This window comes from Schistocerca gregaria, chromosome 3, assembly GCF_023897955.1.
Source record: "Schistocerca gregaria isolate iqSchGreg1 chromosome 3, iqSchGreg1.2, whole genome shotgun sequence".
Lineage (NCBI taxonomy): Eukaryota > Metazoa > Arthropoda > Insecta > Orthoptera > Acrididae > Schistocerca > Schistocerca gregaria.
The window spans coordinates 225,859,139-225,879,658 of NC_064922.1; the positions used below are offsets into that span (position 1 = coordinate 225,859,139).

The 20,520-nt window shown below is 43.1% G+C and overlaps 1 protein-coding gene across 1 annotated transcript in view; it reads left to right on the forward strand.

Moving 5' to 3' along the window:
- The first annotated feature begins 347 nt into the window (after positions 1-347).
- Positions 348-20,520, forward strand: part of LOC126354379 (integrin beta-PS-like) — a 150,723-nt gene continuing 130,550 nt past the window's right edge. The window contains exon 1 of the mRNA XM_050003979.1: positions 348-640. Coding sequence (XP_049859936.1) covers positions 574-640 — 67 coding nt within the window. The 5' untranslated portion in view covers positions 348-573. The remainder of the gene's footprint in view (positions 641-20,520) is intronic.

A 20,520-nucleotide genomic window follows, 5' to 3' on the forward strand; every position in this document is an offset into this window, starting at 1 on the left:
GTCATCTCCAAATTTTATACTAGCAACTTAATTTCGCGAGGTGATAGCTGAAAACTTTATGATTACCCATCGTAAATGTGAAATACTCAGAGCGGCATGCTCGGAGGTCAGTTGACTGGCAAGTGCGAAATGGCCCTAAGGTACATTTTGTGTCCCTTACTTTTCTTTCAGAGCATCCTTCCTCAGCTACCTATCTTCTTGCAGGCAAAGACCTACGGCTGGGAAAATCTCGTGTTCGCTTCCAGAGATGGAGACGCACCTGGTATTAAGCAAATGTTTGTGTTAGATAAGGCAGTGCAACGTCAATGGCCGATCTCTGTGGAAGCCCAGCGACACATGACGATTCGGTTTCAGATAAACGTGCGTGCCTACCGGCGTCTTGCGAATGTGGCTCTACAGTTGTAGTGGCGTCTCTTCGCATTTGCAGTCATAACAGGATCTGAATTGCACGACAAATGAATTACCGCACCACAAACGTTAATAATTTTGTTTTAAGACTTTTCAAATCTTGCGAGTGACGCAAAGTTCTGGACTTTACATCTTCAATCTTCCACCGAGTGTGAAGTAACAGTGATGGCAAACGAGCGACAAACCCGTACGTACGGAATATCCAGGCTATGTTACCAAAAGCAACAACGAGGTAAGGAAACAGATTTCTTCTTTTTTTCGTCGTTCTTCAATTCCAACCTTGTGGCGCCAGTTTAATGCGAGATGAACTCTGTTCTTTAACAATTGTTTTGTATGCAAACGTTGCTTTTTCTGCTCCTTTTAGTACCACTTCTTGTTAAGCTCTGTATCCCTTGCAGAGAAAACACAGCTGTCCTAAATCTTAAATTTAGTTTTAACACCGGAGAACTTTCCTAGGAATGATCCAGGGCTGGCGTTAGAATGTGTAAGAGCAGAAAAATAACCCGGGTGCCCAACTAAATAGAAATCAATTTTCAACAAAAAGCCTGGGCCCTGGAGGCCCTCACTGAACCTGTGGGACTGTTTTAAGAAAACGTACATACATATAACTAGTGGTTAAATTAATACAAAATACTACGGTTTTGCACGGAAAGCACGACCAATACATCAGACACTGCAGAGCAAAACGTATTGTTACTACGTATGTGCAAATGGTGTCTTATTTAGGAACAGATTTAATTTCCATCAGTTGATATCACACTTTAATGAAAGGATCAGAAAAATTAATAAAAGTGAGGACAGTATTTTAATTATCAAGTAGGTTAATTTCTAGTCATATCGAACGTGTATATTAGCGTACATAATATGTTCGAAAACTCTTGTAGGAATTTTAAACATCACGCCCTTGTCAGGTTTCGGTTTCACATACTGACTGAACTGCAGCGCTTGTTTTGACAAGTTCAAAACGTTTTCTGGATTCATATGATGTTGATACAAGTATTTAAAGAATGTTCATTAGCAAACGAATTAAGTGCCTTAAAACTATTTTTTGTGTGTTGAGTAGCTTTTAATTTACCCTCCAGATAAAAGTGTTGCTTACGTGAAAAGTTTAACTAATTGAGATCTACAACTTCTTCATTTCGTCGTTTCAAAACGATTTTCGGTTTGTAGAACATGTGGGCGACACTGCAGACAAAAATGTTTACATTTCAGTCATTTTAAAATGGTTTACGCTTACACTTTCGTTTACTTGAGATTGCGGCCAGCCGGCTGAGCTACTGTCGGTAAGCCTGCACTATGAACTACAGTAGAGCCCCACAGGTTGAGGGCAAGTTTCGACAAACCGATATTACATCACCGAATACGCCGAATCCGTGCAAGTGTGGTCATGCAAAAGTTTGCTTTGTTTGTATTGCGTTATTTGTATTGTCGTTACTCATAAGTCAGAAGTAGTCAGAATCAGTCGAGTTGAGTATCTGCTGCACGCTCTCCTTTGGTTCTGCCGTTGCTGTATGCTTGTACGAATTGATATTTCAGGTTATCACTGACCACAGAAATCTTTTTATAACTGTTCAAACTGTAATACGATCTGCCAACGGGAGCTGACCAACAAAAGCAATACGTTTCGTCTGCTGTTTTCATATACTTGCGTAACTACGAAAAAAAAAAATAATGGTTCAAATGGCTCTGAGCACTATGGGACTTAACATCTGAGGTCATCAGTCCCCTAGAACGTAGAACTACTTAAACCTAACTAACCTATGGACATCACACACATCCATGCCCGAGGCAGGGTTCGAACCTGCGACCGTAGCAGCTGCTCGGTTTCGGACTGAAGCGCCTAGAACCGCTTGGCCACCCCGGCCGGCACGCTCTCCTTTGCTTCGGAGTAGTGTAGGAAGTTATGTTTTTTAGCGTTGCATCACACAGTTTTAAGACTTTGTTTATAGTAGCAACAAATGATCCGTGTGGAAAAAGGTGTTACAGTGCTTCATCAGGTTATAAAAAACGAAAGCGTAAGGCTGAAAAAGACAATGCTGCGAATAAGGGACAGACTTTGTTACCCTTTGTGCCATTCGCTAACCAGCGGTGTCGGGGGAGTCAGATGAACGTGGAGATGACGTTGAGGCTTCAATAACTGATACTGAGCAAAATCAGGATTCGCAGAAATAAGATATAGCGTTAGTTAGACAGTTCCTCTTATAACTGACTGGATGCAGTGCTCAGCTTTGACCGGGTGCTTAATTTCTTCCATACAAACTGACTGGCCCTCTGCGTTGTTGACACTCACAGTGAACGCAAGCTGCCTTGGAAGCTGCTGTCGTTTTAAATCGACGTCTATATTGGAATCACTGTGTGTCAACGGAATGCCACGAATGAGTAGGTCTCCACCTGCGGCGTTCTTGAAAATCAGGTTCTAGGCTTCCGGTTCTGACTTTTGCAAACAGTCGAATGAGATATGCCGACGTGAATGACTTTAAAACTTTCGCTTCCGGAGAAAGTTGAGTTGTGCTTTGTTATCAGTATTCGATAAACCGGACTTCGATAATTCCGTTAAAATTTGGTAGGAACCAAATGATTTTCTATTAGCATTTTCAATTCATTTCTACAATCATATTTTCGCAAACTTTGTATTTTCCCTGTATGAAAGGATTAGTTGCGCTCTCTGTTGTTACATTTTGCAATACGTGTCTCATTGTGTCTTTGGAAAATTTGTCTTCTATTGTTTGAGCTTTCACTGTTCAAGTAGAGCTGTGTTGGAGCACGATTCGAACTGTTGAAACAATTTACGTCACAGTTCGGGCAATCGCGGATTCTGTTAAAAGCTTTTCAACGGCCCGCAATCGAGTGACTTTCGTTGGTACTGCGTATATCCACGACGTGCCTTAGCGCTTATAAGACACTGCGGAATATAATACACTACTGGCCATTAAAATTGCTACACCACGAAGATGACGTGCTACAGACGCGAAATTTAACCGACAGGAAATAAGATGCTGTGATATGCAAATGATTAGCTTTTCAGAGCATTCACACAAGGTTATCCGTATGCCTGTAATGGATCGTGCAGCCACGTCTCGATCCCTGAGTCAACAGATGAGGACCTTTGCAAGACAACAACCATCTGCACGAATAATTCGACAACGTTTGCAGCTGCATGGACTATCAGCTCGGAGACCATGGCTGCGGTTACCCTTGACGCTGCATCACAGACAGGAGTGACTGCGATGGTGTACTCCACGACGAACCTGGGTGCACGAATGGCAAAACGTCATTTTTGCGTATGAATCCAGGTTCTGTTTACAGCATCATAATGGTCGCATCCGTGATTGCAACATCGCGGTGAACGCACGTTGAAAGCTTGTATTTGTCATCGCCATACTGGCGTATCACCCAGCGTGGTGGTATGGGGTGGCATTGATTACACGTCTCGGTCTCCTCTTGTTCGCACTGACAGCACTTTGAACAGTGGACGTTACATTTCAGATGTGCTACGACCCGTGGCTCTACCCTTCATTCGATCCCTGCGAAACCCTACATTTCAGCAGGATAATGCACGACCGCATGTTGCAGGTCCTGTACGGGCCTTTCTGGATACAGAAAATGTTCGACTGCTGCCCTGGCGAGCACATTCTCCAGATCTCTCACCAATTGAAAACGTCTGGTCAACGGTGGCCGAGCAACTGGCTCGTCACAATACGCCAGCCACTACTCTTGAGGGTCTCCTTTCCCTCTAACTGCCGATCTTATGTCACCATCAACAACACCAATTCCTGCATCTTCCGTCCCACTGCTATTGTCTGCAAGGCTCTGTCCTCTCGCCTCCCACATATTCTCCCAACAAAACTATAATCGCCTTCCCTTACCCGGCGATGAAATCCGTCCTGATATATACCTGTCCTACCACATCTAGGAGATCCCTACCACCAACTCTCTCCCTTCCCCTCCAACCCTCGCCGCCCACTTCCTAAGTCGTAGTTCGGAACCACTTCCCTCTACACTCTTCTTCCATCCCTCCTCCAAACATCCACCCACACACATATACCCCAACACACTAACTTCAAATAGTATGTTCCCTTGATACTCTTATCCCTGACTTTCTACATCCACCCATCTCTTCACTCATCTGTGTATCTATTTTAATCAGTCACCACATCGGCCTTTCCATTTTACTTTATGCTACTGTCTATCGTTTTTTTTTTCTTTACATTCGTGTGTGACACTCAATTTCCGTCCATCTGCGCCTATATTTTAATTAGTCACCATATCAGCCTTTTATATTTTAATTTATGCAATTGACAATTTTTTATTGAACAAAATGTTTATTTTTGTCAACCGCCACGTTCAGCTTTTAAAGCATTTTTTCCACAATTTACTCTCAAGTGGCTGAAGAGCGGCAGTTGTATGTCCTGAGAGCCAACCCCATGCCCATATGGGGCGGGGAAGGGGGGGAGGAAGGGGGAAAATAACAAAACAAAAGAAATTGCAGTCAGTTTAACACCACGTGTTTCGTTTATTAGGCATTTAATTTTTCATTAATTTCCTTCATTGTTTCATCTGAATGGAGAAATTTAAAGTAAATCTGTCAAGTACTTTTCGAGAATGTGGTAACGTTTCCCCTTTGATATATATATATATATCTCCTATGTCTGCCCAAATGTTCATTAGGAGAATTGAAAGTAAATCGGCCAAGAACTTTTAGAGATTTTTGTTAACAACTTTTCCCTTTAATGTATTATATTGTATTATATAGAAATCTGTTTCAAGTCAGGATACGATATCTTAAGAAGACAGTGATTTTCCTCTTGCCTTGAAGGTAGCGAGCAAAATTACATCAAGACTGGAATAAAACTGTAGATTTGAATGAATTACAGACAAACAAACAAATGGACGAAGCACCCGTAGCATCGGCAGTGCAGAGGTGGGACCACGTCGATCGAGAGAGAGAGACATCAATATGTGGTGCACTGAGATACCACACAAGAAGAGATTGTGACCAGAAACACCGTTGACGTCCGACCACAGTAGGAATATCGTTGCGCTCAAACCAGTCAAGCTGCAGTAACCGTGCACGAGCAGAAGTCGTCAGTTGTAAGCTGTAAGTCAGTCCGAATCTTGCTAGGGACTTCCTGCAGAACGTTCGTGGTGTCTTCACGTCTTGAAGTCGTCGAATGAGATAGAACCAGTGGTCAATAGATAGACTATGTTTAGTCATCAGTAGAAACAGAACAGCCAATATAATTATCGTGTATGGACAGAGACCACCTACCTAGAGATTTTACTGAGTACTGTTAGTTTGGAACTGTTCTTCGAATCATCAAGACAGAAGATTAGTTTGCTTCCGACTTCATTTCGTGTTCATGGCACTACTGTCAAAGCAGAGCAGATAGGCTAAACCTGCGTTCTACAATTGTTGTAACCAGCGTTGAGCGATATATTTACCATTCACTGTTCTGTGTTATTCTCATGGTGTGTGTGCTGTCCTACAAACCACGCATCAGGCCTACCAAGACACCTTTATTAGTCTTTTTAGAGACGCGAGATTTTCATCAAAGTGGACGCCCCCAGTTCACAATACAATATGGGTGCAATTTGCGTGGAGGAGTAATGCACACAAGAAAGTGTGGGAACGAAAATATAATGAACCTTTCTCTTCAAATGTGTTTGAGCACATCTTAAAAAATGGGAAAATTTCAAAACTGAGCTGGCTTTATTGAATCATTGTACTGTAAGCATTGTATTGGTTTGCTTGCCCTTTGTTTTCGTGACACACACAGATGTCTCTAAGTGTGGTATGCCGCTAGGTTACGGATGGGGATTCTCAAGAGGCTAAAATAAGCCAAAACAAAAAGGGAGTGAACATAAAACAGCGCTGACCACAAAATGTCGTACGTGGAATAGCGTGCATTAGGAAGTGCTTTAAGAACTAGTTGAGCCATAGAAAATCATCCCGATTGAAACACTATATCGACGAAAGCGGATCTTTTTCTCGCGGAAAGAAAAAAATGTTCAAATGTGTGTGAAATCTTATGGGACTAAACTACTAAGGTCATCAGTCCCTAAGCTTACACACTACTTAACCTAAATTATCCTAAGGACACACACATACCCATGCCCGAGGGAGGACTCGAACCTCCGCCGGGACCAGCCGCACAGTCCATGACGGCTGCGCCCCAGGCCGCTCGGCTAATCCCGCGCGGCCTCGCGGAAAGGTTTAGCTTTGAGACGAGATAGTAATTTAGTTGGTTATCGTTAAAATGGCAATTTTTCAGACATCTTAGAGTTTTTGGAGAAGTCTAATTCAATTATACTACAAAATTTAAGAAATGTTGAAGCGTTGCAACAAGGAAGAAAACGCCTTGATCACTATCGTCACGCGATTTTCAGAACGAAATTATTGAAGCAGATGAAGACTTTGTTCGAAAAACCATTTTAACGGAGGTAAAATGTGTATAGACGAAACTTTATGTCGTATAAAGACACCTGTAACAGAAACTGGAAAGTTAAGGTGTACACTGTAGTGACAAAAGAGGTCGCTATTTCGCCTGTTTTATTTGACATCGCCTCAGAGTAGATAGATAGAAAATTTAGTTCAACTAGTCTATAAGTGATTTAAGTGCAGGAGATGAACATAGATCTACGCAGATGACGTACCATTAGTACACAATTCCAAAACAGAATTAGTCAAAATAATGTAAATTTATTTCAGAACCACTGAGAAAACAGGATTACATGTCAATGAATAAAAGGCAGAATAAGTAAGAAAATCCGAAGTGTTGCAGCTTTGGTAGTAGACTGATTCACTTTCAAGACTATTGACTGCTTCAAGTACTTGGGGAGTCTTCTAGTATGAAGAATAATACGAATATAGAAATAGATGCTCGTCTAGCAACAGTGGATAAAACACTTTTTATTTTTATCAAAATCTTAATGAAAGAGCACTCAGTGTTGACTTCAAAATCCGTTTGTATCAATCGACTATAATACCGGTAACGTTACACGATTGTGTACCATTTCGAAAGAAAGATGTAGAAAAACTTAATATTCACGAGAAAAATAATAATAAAAATGTTTGGACCGATATGTGATGAAAATAACATGGACTGGACGATAAAAAAAAGTGAAGAATTAAGAAAGCTGTATAAATCACGTAACATCGTCGAAGTGCAAAAGGAGAGAAGTTTGAACTGGCCTGCCATAGAGCAAGAATGGTGGAGAATAGACTACCTGAAATATCATTCGGCAGGACGATAGATGGTGCGAGGGGGAGAGAAAGACCCAGAAGTAGCTGGCGAGATAATATCCGGGAGGGCACAGCGAGGACGAACCCAACAAAGAATGCACAACCAGTGCGCTCGACAGAAAGAAATGGAAGAGGCTCGTAGAGCAGCCGTATGGTCAGTAAGGTCCTTTCCACACTTAAAGTAAGTAAACTACACCCCTGGAAATTGAAATAAGAACACCGTAAATTCATTGTCCCAGGAAGGGGAAACTTTATTGACCAATTCCTGGGGTCAGATACATCACATGATCACACTGACAGAACCACAGGCACATAGACACAGGCAACAGAGCATGCACAATGTCGGCACTAGTACAGTGTATATCCACCTTTCACAGCAATGCAGGCTGCTATTCTCCCATGGAGACGATCGTAGAGATGCTGGATGTAGTCCTGTGGAACGGCTTGCCATGCCATTTCCACCTGGCGCCTCAGTTGGACCAGCGTTCGTGCTGGACGTGCAGACCGCGTGAGACGACGCTTCATCCAGTCCCAAACATGCTCAATGGGGGACAGATCCGGAGATCTTGCTGGCCAGGGTAGTTGACTTACACCTTCTAGAGCACGTTGGGTGGCACGGCATACATGCGGACGTGCATTGTCCTGTTGGAACAGCAAGTTCCCTTGCCGGTCTAGGAATGGTAGAACGATGGGTTCGATGACGGTTTGGATGTACAGTGCACTATTCAGTGTCCCCTCGACGATCACCAGAGGTGTACGGCCAGTGTAGGAGATCGCTCCCCACACCATGATGCCGGGTATTGGCCCTGTGTGCCTCGGTCGTATGCAGTCCTGATTGTGGCGCTCACCTGCACGGCGCCAAACACGCATTCGACCATCATTGGCACCAAGGCAGAAGCGACTCTCATCGCTGAAGACGACACGTCTCCATTCGTCCCTTCATTCACGCCTGTCGCGACACCACTGGAGGCGGGCTGCACGATGTTGGAGCGTGAGCGGAAGACGGCCTAACGGTGTGGGGGACCGTAGCCCAGCTTCATGGAGACGGTTGCGAATGGTCCTCGCCGATACCCCAGGAGCAACAGTGTCCCTAATTTGCTGGGAAGTGGCGGTGCGGTCCCCTACGGCACTGCGTATGATCCTACGGTCTTGGCGTGCATCCGTGCGTCGCTGCGGTCAGGTCCCAGGTCGACGGGCACGTGCACCTTCCGCCGACCATTGGCGACAACATCGATGTACTGTGGAGACCTCACGCCCCACGTGTTGAGCAATTCAGCGGTACGTCCAACCGGCCTCCCGCATGCCCACTATACACCCTCGCTCAAAGTCCGTCAACTGCACATATGGTTCACGTCCACGCTGTCGCGGCATGCTACCAGTGTTAAAGACTGCGATGGAGCTCCGTATGCCACGGCAAACTGGCTGACACTGACGGCGGCGGTGCACAAATGCTGCGCAGCTAGCGCCATTCGACGGCCAACACCGCGGTTCCTGGTGTGTCCGCTGTGCCGTGCGTGTGATCATTGCTTGTACAGCCCTCTCGCAGTGTCCGGAGCAAGTATGGTTGGTCTGACACACCGGTGTCAATGTGTTTTTTTTCCATTTCCAGGAGTGTATGAATGTTTTAGTTGGATCACTTTCTTCGCTTTGTGATAGATAGCGCTGTAATAGCCACAAACGTATAAGTACGTGGTATCACGTAACATTCCGCCAGTGCGGACGGTATTTGCTTCGTGATATATTACCGTTTTAAAATGGACCGTTTACCAATTGCGGAAAAGGTCGATATCGTGTTGATGTATGGCTATTGTGATCAAAATACCCAACGGGCGTGTGCTATTTATGCTTCTCGGTATCCTGGACGACATCATCCAAGTGTCCGGATCGTTCGCAGGATAGTTACGTTATTTAATTAAACAGGAAGTATTCAGCCACATGTGACACGTCAACCACGACCTGCAACAAATGATGATGCCCAAGTAAGTGTTTTTGCTGCTGTCATGGCTAATCCGCACACCAGCAGCAGACAAATTGCGCGAGAATCTGGAATCTCAGAAACGTCGGTGTTGAGAATGCTACATCAACATCGATTGCACCCGTACCATATTACTATACTCCAGGAATTGCAGGGCGACGACTCTGAACGTCATGTACAGTTCTGCCACTGGGCATAAGAGAAGTTATGGGACGACGACAGATTTTTTGCACGCGTTCTATTTACCGACGAAGCGTCATTCACCAACAGCTGTAACGTCAACCGGCATAATATGCACTATTGGGCAACGGAAAATCTACGATGGCTGCGACAAGTGGAACATCAGCGACCTTGGCGGGTTAATATATGGTGCGGCATTATGGGAGGAAGGATAATTGGACCCCATTTTATCGGTGGCAATCTACATGGTGCAATGTATGCTGATTTCCTACGTAATTTTCTACCGATGTTACTACAAGATGTTTCACTGCATGACAGAATGGCGATGTACTTTCAACATGATGGATGTCCGGCACATAACTCACGTGCGATTGAAGCGGTATTGAATAGCATATTTCATGACAGGTGGATTGGTCGTCGAAGCACCATACCATGGCCCGCACTTTCACCGGATCTGACGTCTCCGAATTTCTTTCTGTGGGAGAAGTTGAAGAATATTTGCTATTGTGATCCACCGACAACGCCGACAACATGCGTCAGCGCATTGTCGATGCATGTGCCAACATTACGGAATGCGAACTACTCGCTGTTGAGAGGAATGTCGTTACACGTATTGCCAAATGCATTGAGGTCGACGGACATCATTTTGAACATTTATTGGATTAATGTGTTATTTACAGGTAATCACGCTCTAACAGCATGCGTTCTCAGATATGATAAGTTCACAAAGGTACATGTATCACATCGGAACAACCGAAATAAAATGTTCAAACGTACCTACGTACGTACCCTTAAAAAACCTACCCGTTCCCAACTGTTCGTCTAAAATTGTGAGCCGCATGTTTGTGACTATTACAGCGCCATCTATCACAAAGCGAAAAAAGCGGTTCAACTAAAACTTTCATAATTCTTTTCATACTACACGAATATGTAATAAAAATGGGGGGTCCTGCTAAAAAAAAAACGCCGTTGATATCCGTTTGACCAATGGCAGCGCCATCTAGCGGGCCAACCATAGCGCCATTTGGTTTCCCCCTTCAAGTTCGACAAGTTTCGTTCTTTATAGTTTTTTCGTTTGACGCTTATTTCGTGAGGTATTTGGCCCGGTCACGATCGATGGACCACCCTGTATTAAGTGGTGTTCTATCATTCGATCTTTGTGTCACCCACACTGCAGAGAGTTGCGCGGGTTTAGTGATTTTTTTTAATTTCTTCGAAAAAAGATATTTTTTTCGTTCTAGTTCACAAAGATGAAAAGTTTTAAAATAAAATACTGGATCGTCCCTTTACGAGTTGTCGGTAACGAGATGGTCTGCACGCACAAATGCCGTCCGTCCAAATGCTAAGAATATGTCTGAATTACAATGATGACTGAAATTGCTTATAACTTCATTTTACTCCAAGGCAAGTAATGAACTAAGGCGCATTTAAAAGTATATGAAGTCATTTCAAAGAGTCTTGATGTGTTCATTGTGATACAAGGTATTAGCTGCAATAAATATACTTAACGATGTACTTCAAGCAAGGGAAGCCACAATAGACGTAGAAAGTAGCAATATTAAAGGTCTAGAGGAAGAATTTCATAAACTGAGAAATAGTTGGAATACTATTTACGCGGAAAGTCGAAAGGTAGCTGAAATTTTGGAATACCACATGACTTGAATGTAACGAATCGTCGCACTCAGAAACGGAAGGGCGAAAGAAAACTCGTTGTAGACTAAACATCAGAAGGAGATTTAAACTGAGCCCAGAGAACAGTTTTAAACTAAATGTTTTTAAAGTTTTTCTAGATGCAGTTCTAGGTAACTTAACCACAGTGACCGAAAAAATCGAAACATCAAGGAGTGGCGCGCCGTAAATGAAAGTTGGTAGGCGTGAAAGATGACGTATATTCAAATTTCAAGTCAGTCGCATAAGAGTGGTGCTAGCAGCGCCACTGTGAGGACGAAAACCAGGTTTGCTTTAAAAACACGCTGTAATGGTTGTGAGCATTGGCAACCTGTGAAACTGTACGTGGTGAGTTGATGTTAGTCAAGAATGGCTTTAGGGCGAGAAAGATGCCATTATGAACGCCTCACTGAGTTTGAACGAGGTGGTGAACAGGGTTACTGCAGAAAGACTTGGCAGGAATGTCGCCACTGAACGTGATTGCTGGCAGCGGTGGTAACGAGAACATACGCTGTCAAGAGGACTGGGCTGCGGATGGTCGAGTGGCACTAATCAGAAGAAAGGCCATCTGTTCAGCGTATGGCTGCGGTGCGTCGTACTGCATCTGCAGCAGCAATCTGAGAAGCAGATGGCACCACAGTGACACAACAAACTGTTGCAAATTGGTTACTTCAACTACAGCTCCGTGACAGGCATCCTGTAGAGTACATTCCACTGATCCAAAACCACCGCTATTTCTGTCTTCAGTGGTGTCAGGTGAGAGCTCGCTGGAAGTTGGGGTGGAGGTATGTTGTATTTTCTGATGAAGGCTGGTTCGCCTCGGTGCCGGGTGATGATTAGAAGGAGGCTGGTTGAGAACCTGCAATCAAACTATCTGCATGCTAGACACAGTGGAGGTACACCTGGAGTGTTGGTTTGGGGTGCGATTTCATACTAGAGCATAAGCACTCTCTTGGTTATCTCATGAACCCTGACTGCAAATTTGTATACGTCAGTCTGGTGATGAAACCTGTTGTGCTGCCATTCATGAACAGCATTCCAGGATTTTCCAAGAGGATAACCGCTCGCCCACATACTACTGTTGGAACAGGACTTGGTGTGCAGAGTGTCGACGAATTGCCTGGGCCTCCACGACCATCAGAAGTGCTCCAGTCGAGCGCATAATTGTGGGACATCATCGGACGACAACTCCAGCGTCATCCACAAACAGCATTAACCGTCCCACTGTTGACTGGCATTGAACTCCTTCACACAAACTGACATCCGGCACCTGTGCAACACAACGCAAGCACATTTACATTCTTGCAATCAACATTCTGGCAGTTACACCGGTTGTTAATATACGAGCATTTCACATTTGCAATGGTTTATCTCGCGCTTACATTAATCTGTCAACAGAACACAGCAATGGAGAGACCTCTACAGACGTTAAAGTAACCTCTGGCGTGCCATAGGGGAGTGTTATGGGACCATTGCTTTTCACAATATACATACATGACCTAGTAGATAGTGTCGGAAGTTCCATGCGGCTTTCCGAGGATGATGCTGTAGTATACAGAGAAGTTGCAGCAATAGAAAATTGTAGTGAAATGCAGGAAGATCTGCAGCGGATAGGCACTCGCAGGAAGTGGCAACTGACCCTTAACATAGACAAATATAATGTATTGCGAATACATAGAAAGAAGGGTCTTTTATTGTATGATTATATGATAGCGGAACAAACACTGGTAGCAGTTACTTCTGTAAAAGTGGAATGATCATAAGAAGTTAATTGTTGGTAAGGCGGGTGCCAGGTTGAGATTCATTGGGAGAGTCCTTAAAAAATGTTGTCCATCAACAAAGGGGGTGGCTTACAAAACACTCGTTCGACATATACTTGAGTATTGCTCATCAGTGTGGAATCCGTACCAGGTCGGGTTGACAGAGGAGATAGAGAAGATCCAAAGAAGAGCGGCGCGTTTCGTCACAGGGTTATTTGGTAACCGTGATAGCGTTACGGAGAAGTTTAGCAAACTCAAGTGGCAGATTCTGCAAGAGAGGAGCTCTGCATCGGCGGTGTAGCTTGCTGTCCAGGTTTCGAGAGAGTGGGTTTCTGGATGAGGTATCGAATATATTGCTTCCCCCTACCTATACCTCCCGAGGAGATCATGAGTGTAAAATTAGAGGGATTCGAGCGCGCACGGAGGCTTTCCGGCAGCCGTTCTTCCCGCGAACCACAGGCGACTGGAACAGGAAATGAAGGTAATGGCAGTGGCACGTAAAGTGCCCTCCACCACACACCGTTGGGTGGCTTGCGGAGTATAAATGTAGACGTAGATCTTGCAATGTCAATCAAGTAAATATTTTACTTAAACAAATTTATTCCAAAATTTCATCACTACTTTAATTATCTTTTGATGCCACGATTTTTTTTCCGTCAGTATATAAGTTATTCCGCCACAGACGACATGATGGACACATTTGTTTTTTTATGAAACTACTTAAGCCTAGATGGTTGTAGTGTAACAAGAGCGCGTAGAAAGCGGCATCTTTACATCACGTTTTATGTCGTGCAGGTAGCCGAAACGGGAGCCTGTAGGCGCAAGCATATAGTGGCTCGCCAGTACCTAGTGTGGCCTGCCCCAGCGCTCTCAGAGACTGACATGCATTTAACGGGGTTTTCTGCACTAGAAGCTTAAAAAAAAAACGATTTTATTGCATAATTTGATACCTTATATTGTGGTGAACACGCATTCGAAACCTTTATGCCCGCAAACTACTGCATATAGTTGAAATACACGACCATCGGACCCGCAGTCCCTCGTCGTAGCCGCACGGTCTTGGGGGCCTTGCCATGGTTCGCGAGGCTCTCCCCGTCGGAGGTTCGAGTCCTCCCTCGGGCATGGGTGTATGTGTTGTCCTTAGGGTAAGTTAGTTTAAGTTTAATTAAGTAGTGTGTAAGTTCAGGGACCGATGACCTCAGCTGTTTGGTCCCATAGGAACTTATTACAAATTTTCAAATTTTTCTTGTCGTCGGGCGCCTATGGACGGCGCTCGGAGACAGTCAGACCTGTATACGAAGACCTATCGGATGACACTTTACTGGAAAGTTGTGTTGGCGAGAACACTCAAAACTCTAACGACTCGATAAATTCGCTGATTTGGGAGCTTTCCCCGACACAGACTGAAGCGCCTAGAACCGCTCGGCCACAGCGGCCGGCCAACTACGAACACCTTCCACAGATAAACAACAACACAGCTCATTATTATCCTACCTAACGACGTAATACCTACAAACTTTTAATTCATCACTTTAAGAAACTACTCAAATACTTCTGGTAATAATGTAATGAGCGTATGGCATTGGTGGCCGGGAGACCCCTCGCGGGGCGGTTCGGCCGCCGCTCCACAAGTTCTTTAACGCCACTACGGTGACTTGCGAGTAAATGAGGATGAAATGATGATGAAAGACACACAACACCCAGACGTCTCGACGTACAGAAAATCCCTGACCCCGCACGGAATGTTCCCGGGACCTCGTGAGCGGGAATACTTCTGCTGCGACACATCTACACGCGTCTATTCCGCGCGAAACAACTCTCCTCGCATACTGGCGGTTGACAGAAGCACTTGGGCATTGTTGAACTTAACAGCGAGACAACACCCCCACCGGAAAAAAGGCGCGCTCAGCTCTCAAAGTACCAGAGAACCGGCGATGCGTCAGGTGTAAGATTTACTAAGACATATTACTATCGATAACAGCATGTCTTGCATATTTGCTACATTTACATGCGACATATCTTCCGAAAGACGAAAACCTAATTTCGGAAGCTGCTTTTCCCAGTTGTGTTTACATGTTGCGGTCTGAATCAGATTCGCTAGCCCAGTTCAATACTGCGCCTGGAAAAGAGGTGTTCCAGTTTCTGTCAGAACAATCGCTATTTCTCTTCACTTGAATATTAGAGTAGACAGTTTCATATGCAGTATAATATTTCTGCTTCTTTCAAGATCATTCTAATACTTCTGCTTCTTCACTGCACAAAAAGTCATCCCGTCCATATTAGTCGAATATTCTGCAAACAAAGGGTAACCTGACAATCAAAGCACTTTTCTAATAGTTTCGCCTTTAAATGGCAGCGAAAACCCACTGTGGAAGTGGAAAACCAGGAGCTAGAAATGGATTCCCAGAACCGATTTTGGAGTATTTACATGACCAACCAGAAACGATATTGTAAAATCGGTTTACGAAATCCGATTTTGGAAGCTCCACGTAAACATAGTGACTATCTACATGTTTCTTTCCCATAAATCAGCCATGTACATATTCCTTTTAACTTACAGCTTCTCTGCTTAGTTAGTATTGGCTAGCCAACTAAGCTCTTGTTCATACAGCGGATTCTCTTTTCTACAAAGATTTCTTTAATTTTGGTGTAGGAACAGGTATTTTATGAGTATGGATTAACAGTTGCTTCCTTAATTTCCTTCATTTCTAGGTTTTTACATTTAACATTACATTGCAGATGGTTAAATTAATATAGAAACACATGTGTTTTGCAAAGATAGTATCCTTGGGAGATGGAGAAGGTGAAAATTTGTACAACACAATGATAATTTATGCGCTAGTGAAGACAGTCAGCGGTAAAGTGAGAGACGCATTTTGTGTGCTTGTGTTCAAATGGCACTGAGCACTATGCGACTTAACTTCTGAGGTCATCAGTCGCCTAGAACTTAGAACTAATTAAACCAACTAACCTAAGGACATCACACACATCCATGCCCGAGACAGGATTCGAACCTGCGACCGTAGCGGTCGCTCCGTTCCAGACTGTAGCGCCTAGAACCGCACGGCCACTCCGGCCGGCTGTGCTTGTGTAAACCACATTTATGTTGTTGCTGTTTTTATGGCCTTCAGTCCGAAAACTGGCTTGATGCAGCTCTCTTCTCTAGTCTACCTTGTGCAAGCCTCTTTATCCACAGGTAATAACTTCAACGAAAATCCATTTGAACTTACTTGTTTGTCCCTTGGTCTCCATCTACAATTTTAATCCCCTAAATTTCATTCTATCACCAAACTGACGATTCTTCGATTCCTCAGAATGTGTTCTCTCAGCTGATCACTTTTTACAGTCAAGTTGTGGAATAAATGTCTTTCCCCCCAAGTTCTGTTAAATACCTCATTAGTTACTCGATCTATCCATATAATTTTTAATATTCGTCTGTAGCGCCATATTTAAAAAACTTCTATTCTCTTCAGTTCTGAACTTCAAATCGTTCACATTTTACTTCCGTACAAGGCTGTACGTCAGACAAAAACCTTCCGAAAAGAGTTCTTGATACTTAAAATTATGTTCAATCTCAACAAATTTCCCTTTCTTAGAAAAGATTTTCTTGTTATTGTCAGTTTACATTTTATATCCTCTCTGTTTAGGCGGTCATAAGTTATTTTGCATCCCAAATACCAGCCCTCATCTATTACTTTTAGTGTCTCATTTCCAAATTTAATTCCTTCAGCACTGCATAATTCAGTTCGACAACATTCCAATACCCCTGTTTTACCTTTGTTGCTATTCGCCTTATAACAGGACAGTCCTTTATGTTCAACGGCTCTTTCAATGTTTTTGCCTTCTTTAACAGAATTATAATGTCACTGGCAAACCTCGAAGTTTTTTATTGCTTCTCTCTGAACTTTAATGCTGATTTCAAATTACTCCTTGATTTCCTTTACTGCTTGCTCAATGTAAAGATTGAATAACACTGAAGATAGGCTAGAATACCATCTCACTCCCATCGCGACTTCTGCTTCCCTTTCATATCCTTGGCCCTTATAACTACCGTCTTGTTTTTGTACAAGTTACACATAAACTCCTCCTCCTTGTATTTTATCCCTGCCACCTTCAAAATTTCAATGAGTGACATCAGTCAACATTATCAAAAGCTCTCTCTAAATTTGCAGGTGTTTTAAACAGAGAATTGCCTTTCCTTAACTAAACTTATAACGTAAGTCTTAGGGTAAATTTTATGGTCAGTATTGCTTTGAGTGTTCTTACATTTCTCCGGAACCCAGAATAATCTTCCACGAGGTCGGCTTCTACCACTTTTTTCATTTTTTATTTTTTTTGTAAATAATTTGAATCAGCCATTTGTGACCATGGCTTTTAAACTGGTATTCCAGTTATATTCACATGCGGTAGCAGCTGCCTTCATCAAAGTAGTAAATATTGCATTCTTTTTGAAGTCTGAGAGTATTTCACCTGTGTGTTACATCCTGCATACAAGGTGGAATAGTTTTGTTATGGCAAGCTCTCTTCCACATCTCTCAATAATTCCGAGTGAATGTCGTCTACTCCAGCAGCCTTGTTTCGAGACTTCGGTCTTTCAGAGTTTTGTCAAATTCTTGGCCCAGTATCTTATCTCCCACCTCTTCGACATTTTCTTCCTTTTCTCTTTCTATGGTATTGGATGTTTTGTTTGTTCCCTTACATAGACACGTTATGTATATACCTTCAAACTTTCAGCCTTGCCCCTTCTTTGTACAGTAATGGATTCCAATTTGACCCCTTACTTCTATTTCCCTAAAGGTCTGCTTAATTTTCCTGTACCCTGCATCCATCGTTTGTATAGTCAGGTGCATGCTTCTGCGGCCTTGTATTTCCGCCTAGCTATTGCTGCGCTTCCAGTTTGCACTTCCTACCAATCTCACTTTTTGACGCCTGTATTACCTTTTGCCTGCTTCATTTGCTGCACTTTTGTATTTCTCCTTCCCTCAGTTGGCTTCAATATCTCATGCGTTATCCAAGGATTTATACTAGATAGGTCTTTTTAGCTATTTCATCCTCTGCTGCCTTCACTATTTCACCTCTAAGGGATACCCACTCGTCTTCTATTGCGTTCTTTATTTGCGTTTCAGTCAGCCGTTGTCTAATGCTGCCTCTGAAACTCTCGAAAATCTTTGGCTCTTTCAACCAGTTTCCATCTCCTTCATTTCGTACCTTTCTTTAGCTTTAATTTGCACTTCGTAGTCAGTAGATTATGGTCACAGTCCACATCTGCCCATGGAAATGTTTTGCCCTTTAAAACCTGGTTTCGTAATCTCTGACTTACTGTTGGGTAATTTGTTTAAAACCTTTCGTTATCTGCAGGTCTATTCTATGTATACAAACTTCTTTGACGATTTTAAACCAATTATTAGCCATGACTGAATTATGTTCGGTGCAAAATTCTGCCACGCAGCTTCCGCTTTTGTTCCACTCCCCCAGCCCCCGTTTTCCTGTTTTTCCTTGCCTTTCTTTTCCTGTTACCGAATTCTAGTCCTCCATCACAATTACATTTTTGTCTTCCTTAACTATTTCAATAATTCCTTGTATCTCAGCATACATTATTTCAACCTCTTCATCTTATGCAGAGCTAATAGGCATACAAATTTGGACTATTTTGGTGGGTGTTAACTTGATGTCTTTCTCGGCTGCTATAAAGCGTTCACTAGATAGTTTCATACAATTCATTACCTAAACACTTTGATGAAGTATGAAACGCTTTTTCGTTTTTGCACTTCTGACATTTAATAATTGATTTAGACCCAACACGTATTCCAGTTCCAATATTCTCATAAGGCTTAACTTCACCACCACAAAGACAGCAAGAGACAGTTTCAGTAGGAACTTATGCAATGATTCGCAGATCAGTAACGCTGTTGTCCATAATATCATTACTTTTACCACTGTCACACGTTTCTAAGGTTACTTTCCTTTTCGATGGATTAGGGGACGTGGTCACTTCAGAAACATTATCATGGTTTCCTTCACTGCTAGCATATATGTTTTCAAGTACTTCAGAAGAAAATGAAGGTGTCACATAGCTGTTATCCGCTAATTTGCGTTTGTTGAAGTTACTTTTAAGCTTAGTCATTTTACTTACGTATAAAAAGCAATAGAAGTTAGCTTACTACAAAAATAGCCAATAATCACAGTACTTTCAGCGAAAACTAGTATAGAAACAAAGGACTGATTTGTTTATTCGTAATGCCAGCTTCTGAGACGTGGCTGTAGGCACAAAACAAAGCAATTCAGTCTTCTAGACTGTGTAGTTCCCAAGATATGACTGCTCAAGGATATATGTGTAGCTGCGAAATTTGACAGTCACACATCAACATTCAAAAAATTATTTGGAGGTTACACAATTGTCTGATTTTAATGTATTATACACCAAAATATTCAGGAAAGTTCAAAGTACATTATGGAGTAGAAAACAGAAAATGTCAAATTTAAACGAATTTCATGTACAATGTCCGTTAAGCCATGGAGTAGAGCTGCATGCCCTCGGGAAATACAGGGCGAACATGAATAAAACAGACAAACTGCAGGGATGGATTCCTGAGTGGAAATGGAGGAAAAGAGGTACCATGAAAATGTGTCCGGAAATGCATCATTGCCACAGTAGATGCCGCCGATGAAAGACAGTTCCTCTGACCACGTGGCGTGTTCCTTGTTTGTTGCAGGCTGTATGATTGACTCACAGTACTGTAAGCAGCAAAATGGTCTGGTATATGTCGGGAACAAGCTAGATTTGTGTTTCTATAGGACCAAGCAGATGGAAACGGTCGAGAGGTAGCACAGCTATATCAAAACAAGTACCCTCACAGACGCCAACCAAATCACATAACATTTCTAGCCCTTTTTTTTGGGCTTATTGTTGACCATGGGTGTTTTCAGACAGATGAACGTGCAGGGAGGCAGAGGAATTTGCGTATACCAAATCTGGAGGACTGCGTTCTACAGGATTTTGAGATAAAACCTAGTACAGGCTCCAGGCAAGTGGCCCACCAACATAGTGGAACGTACGAAGGAGTGCGGCAACCCATAATGCGACGTGTGAATGCATGCTTTGCATCCCACGGAGGCCACTTTGAACATTTCTCATGACGTGGATACGATGCAGCTCTGTATTGTGTTCCGGGACGATTTGTTGTTGTTGTATGCACACTGTCCACTTCCGGACACATGTTCATAGAAGGCTGCTGCCCATCTAGTCTCTCCACGGATACCCCTCCATTGTGGTTGCATCTACATTA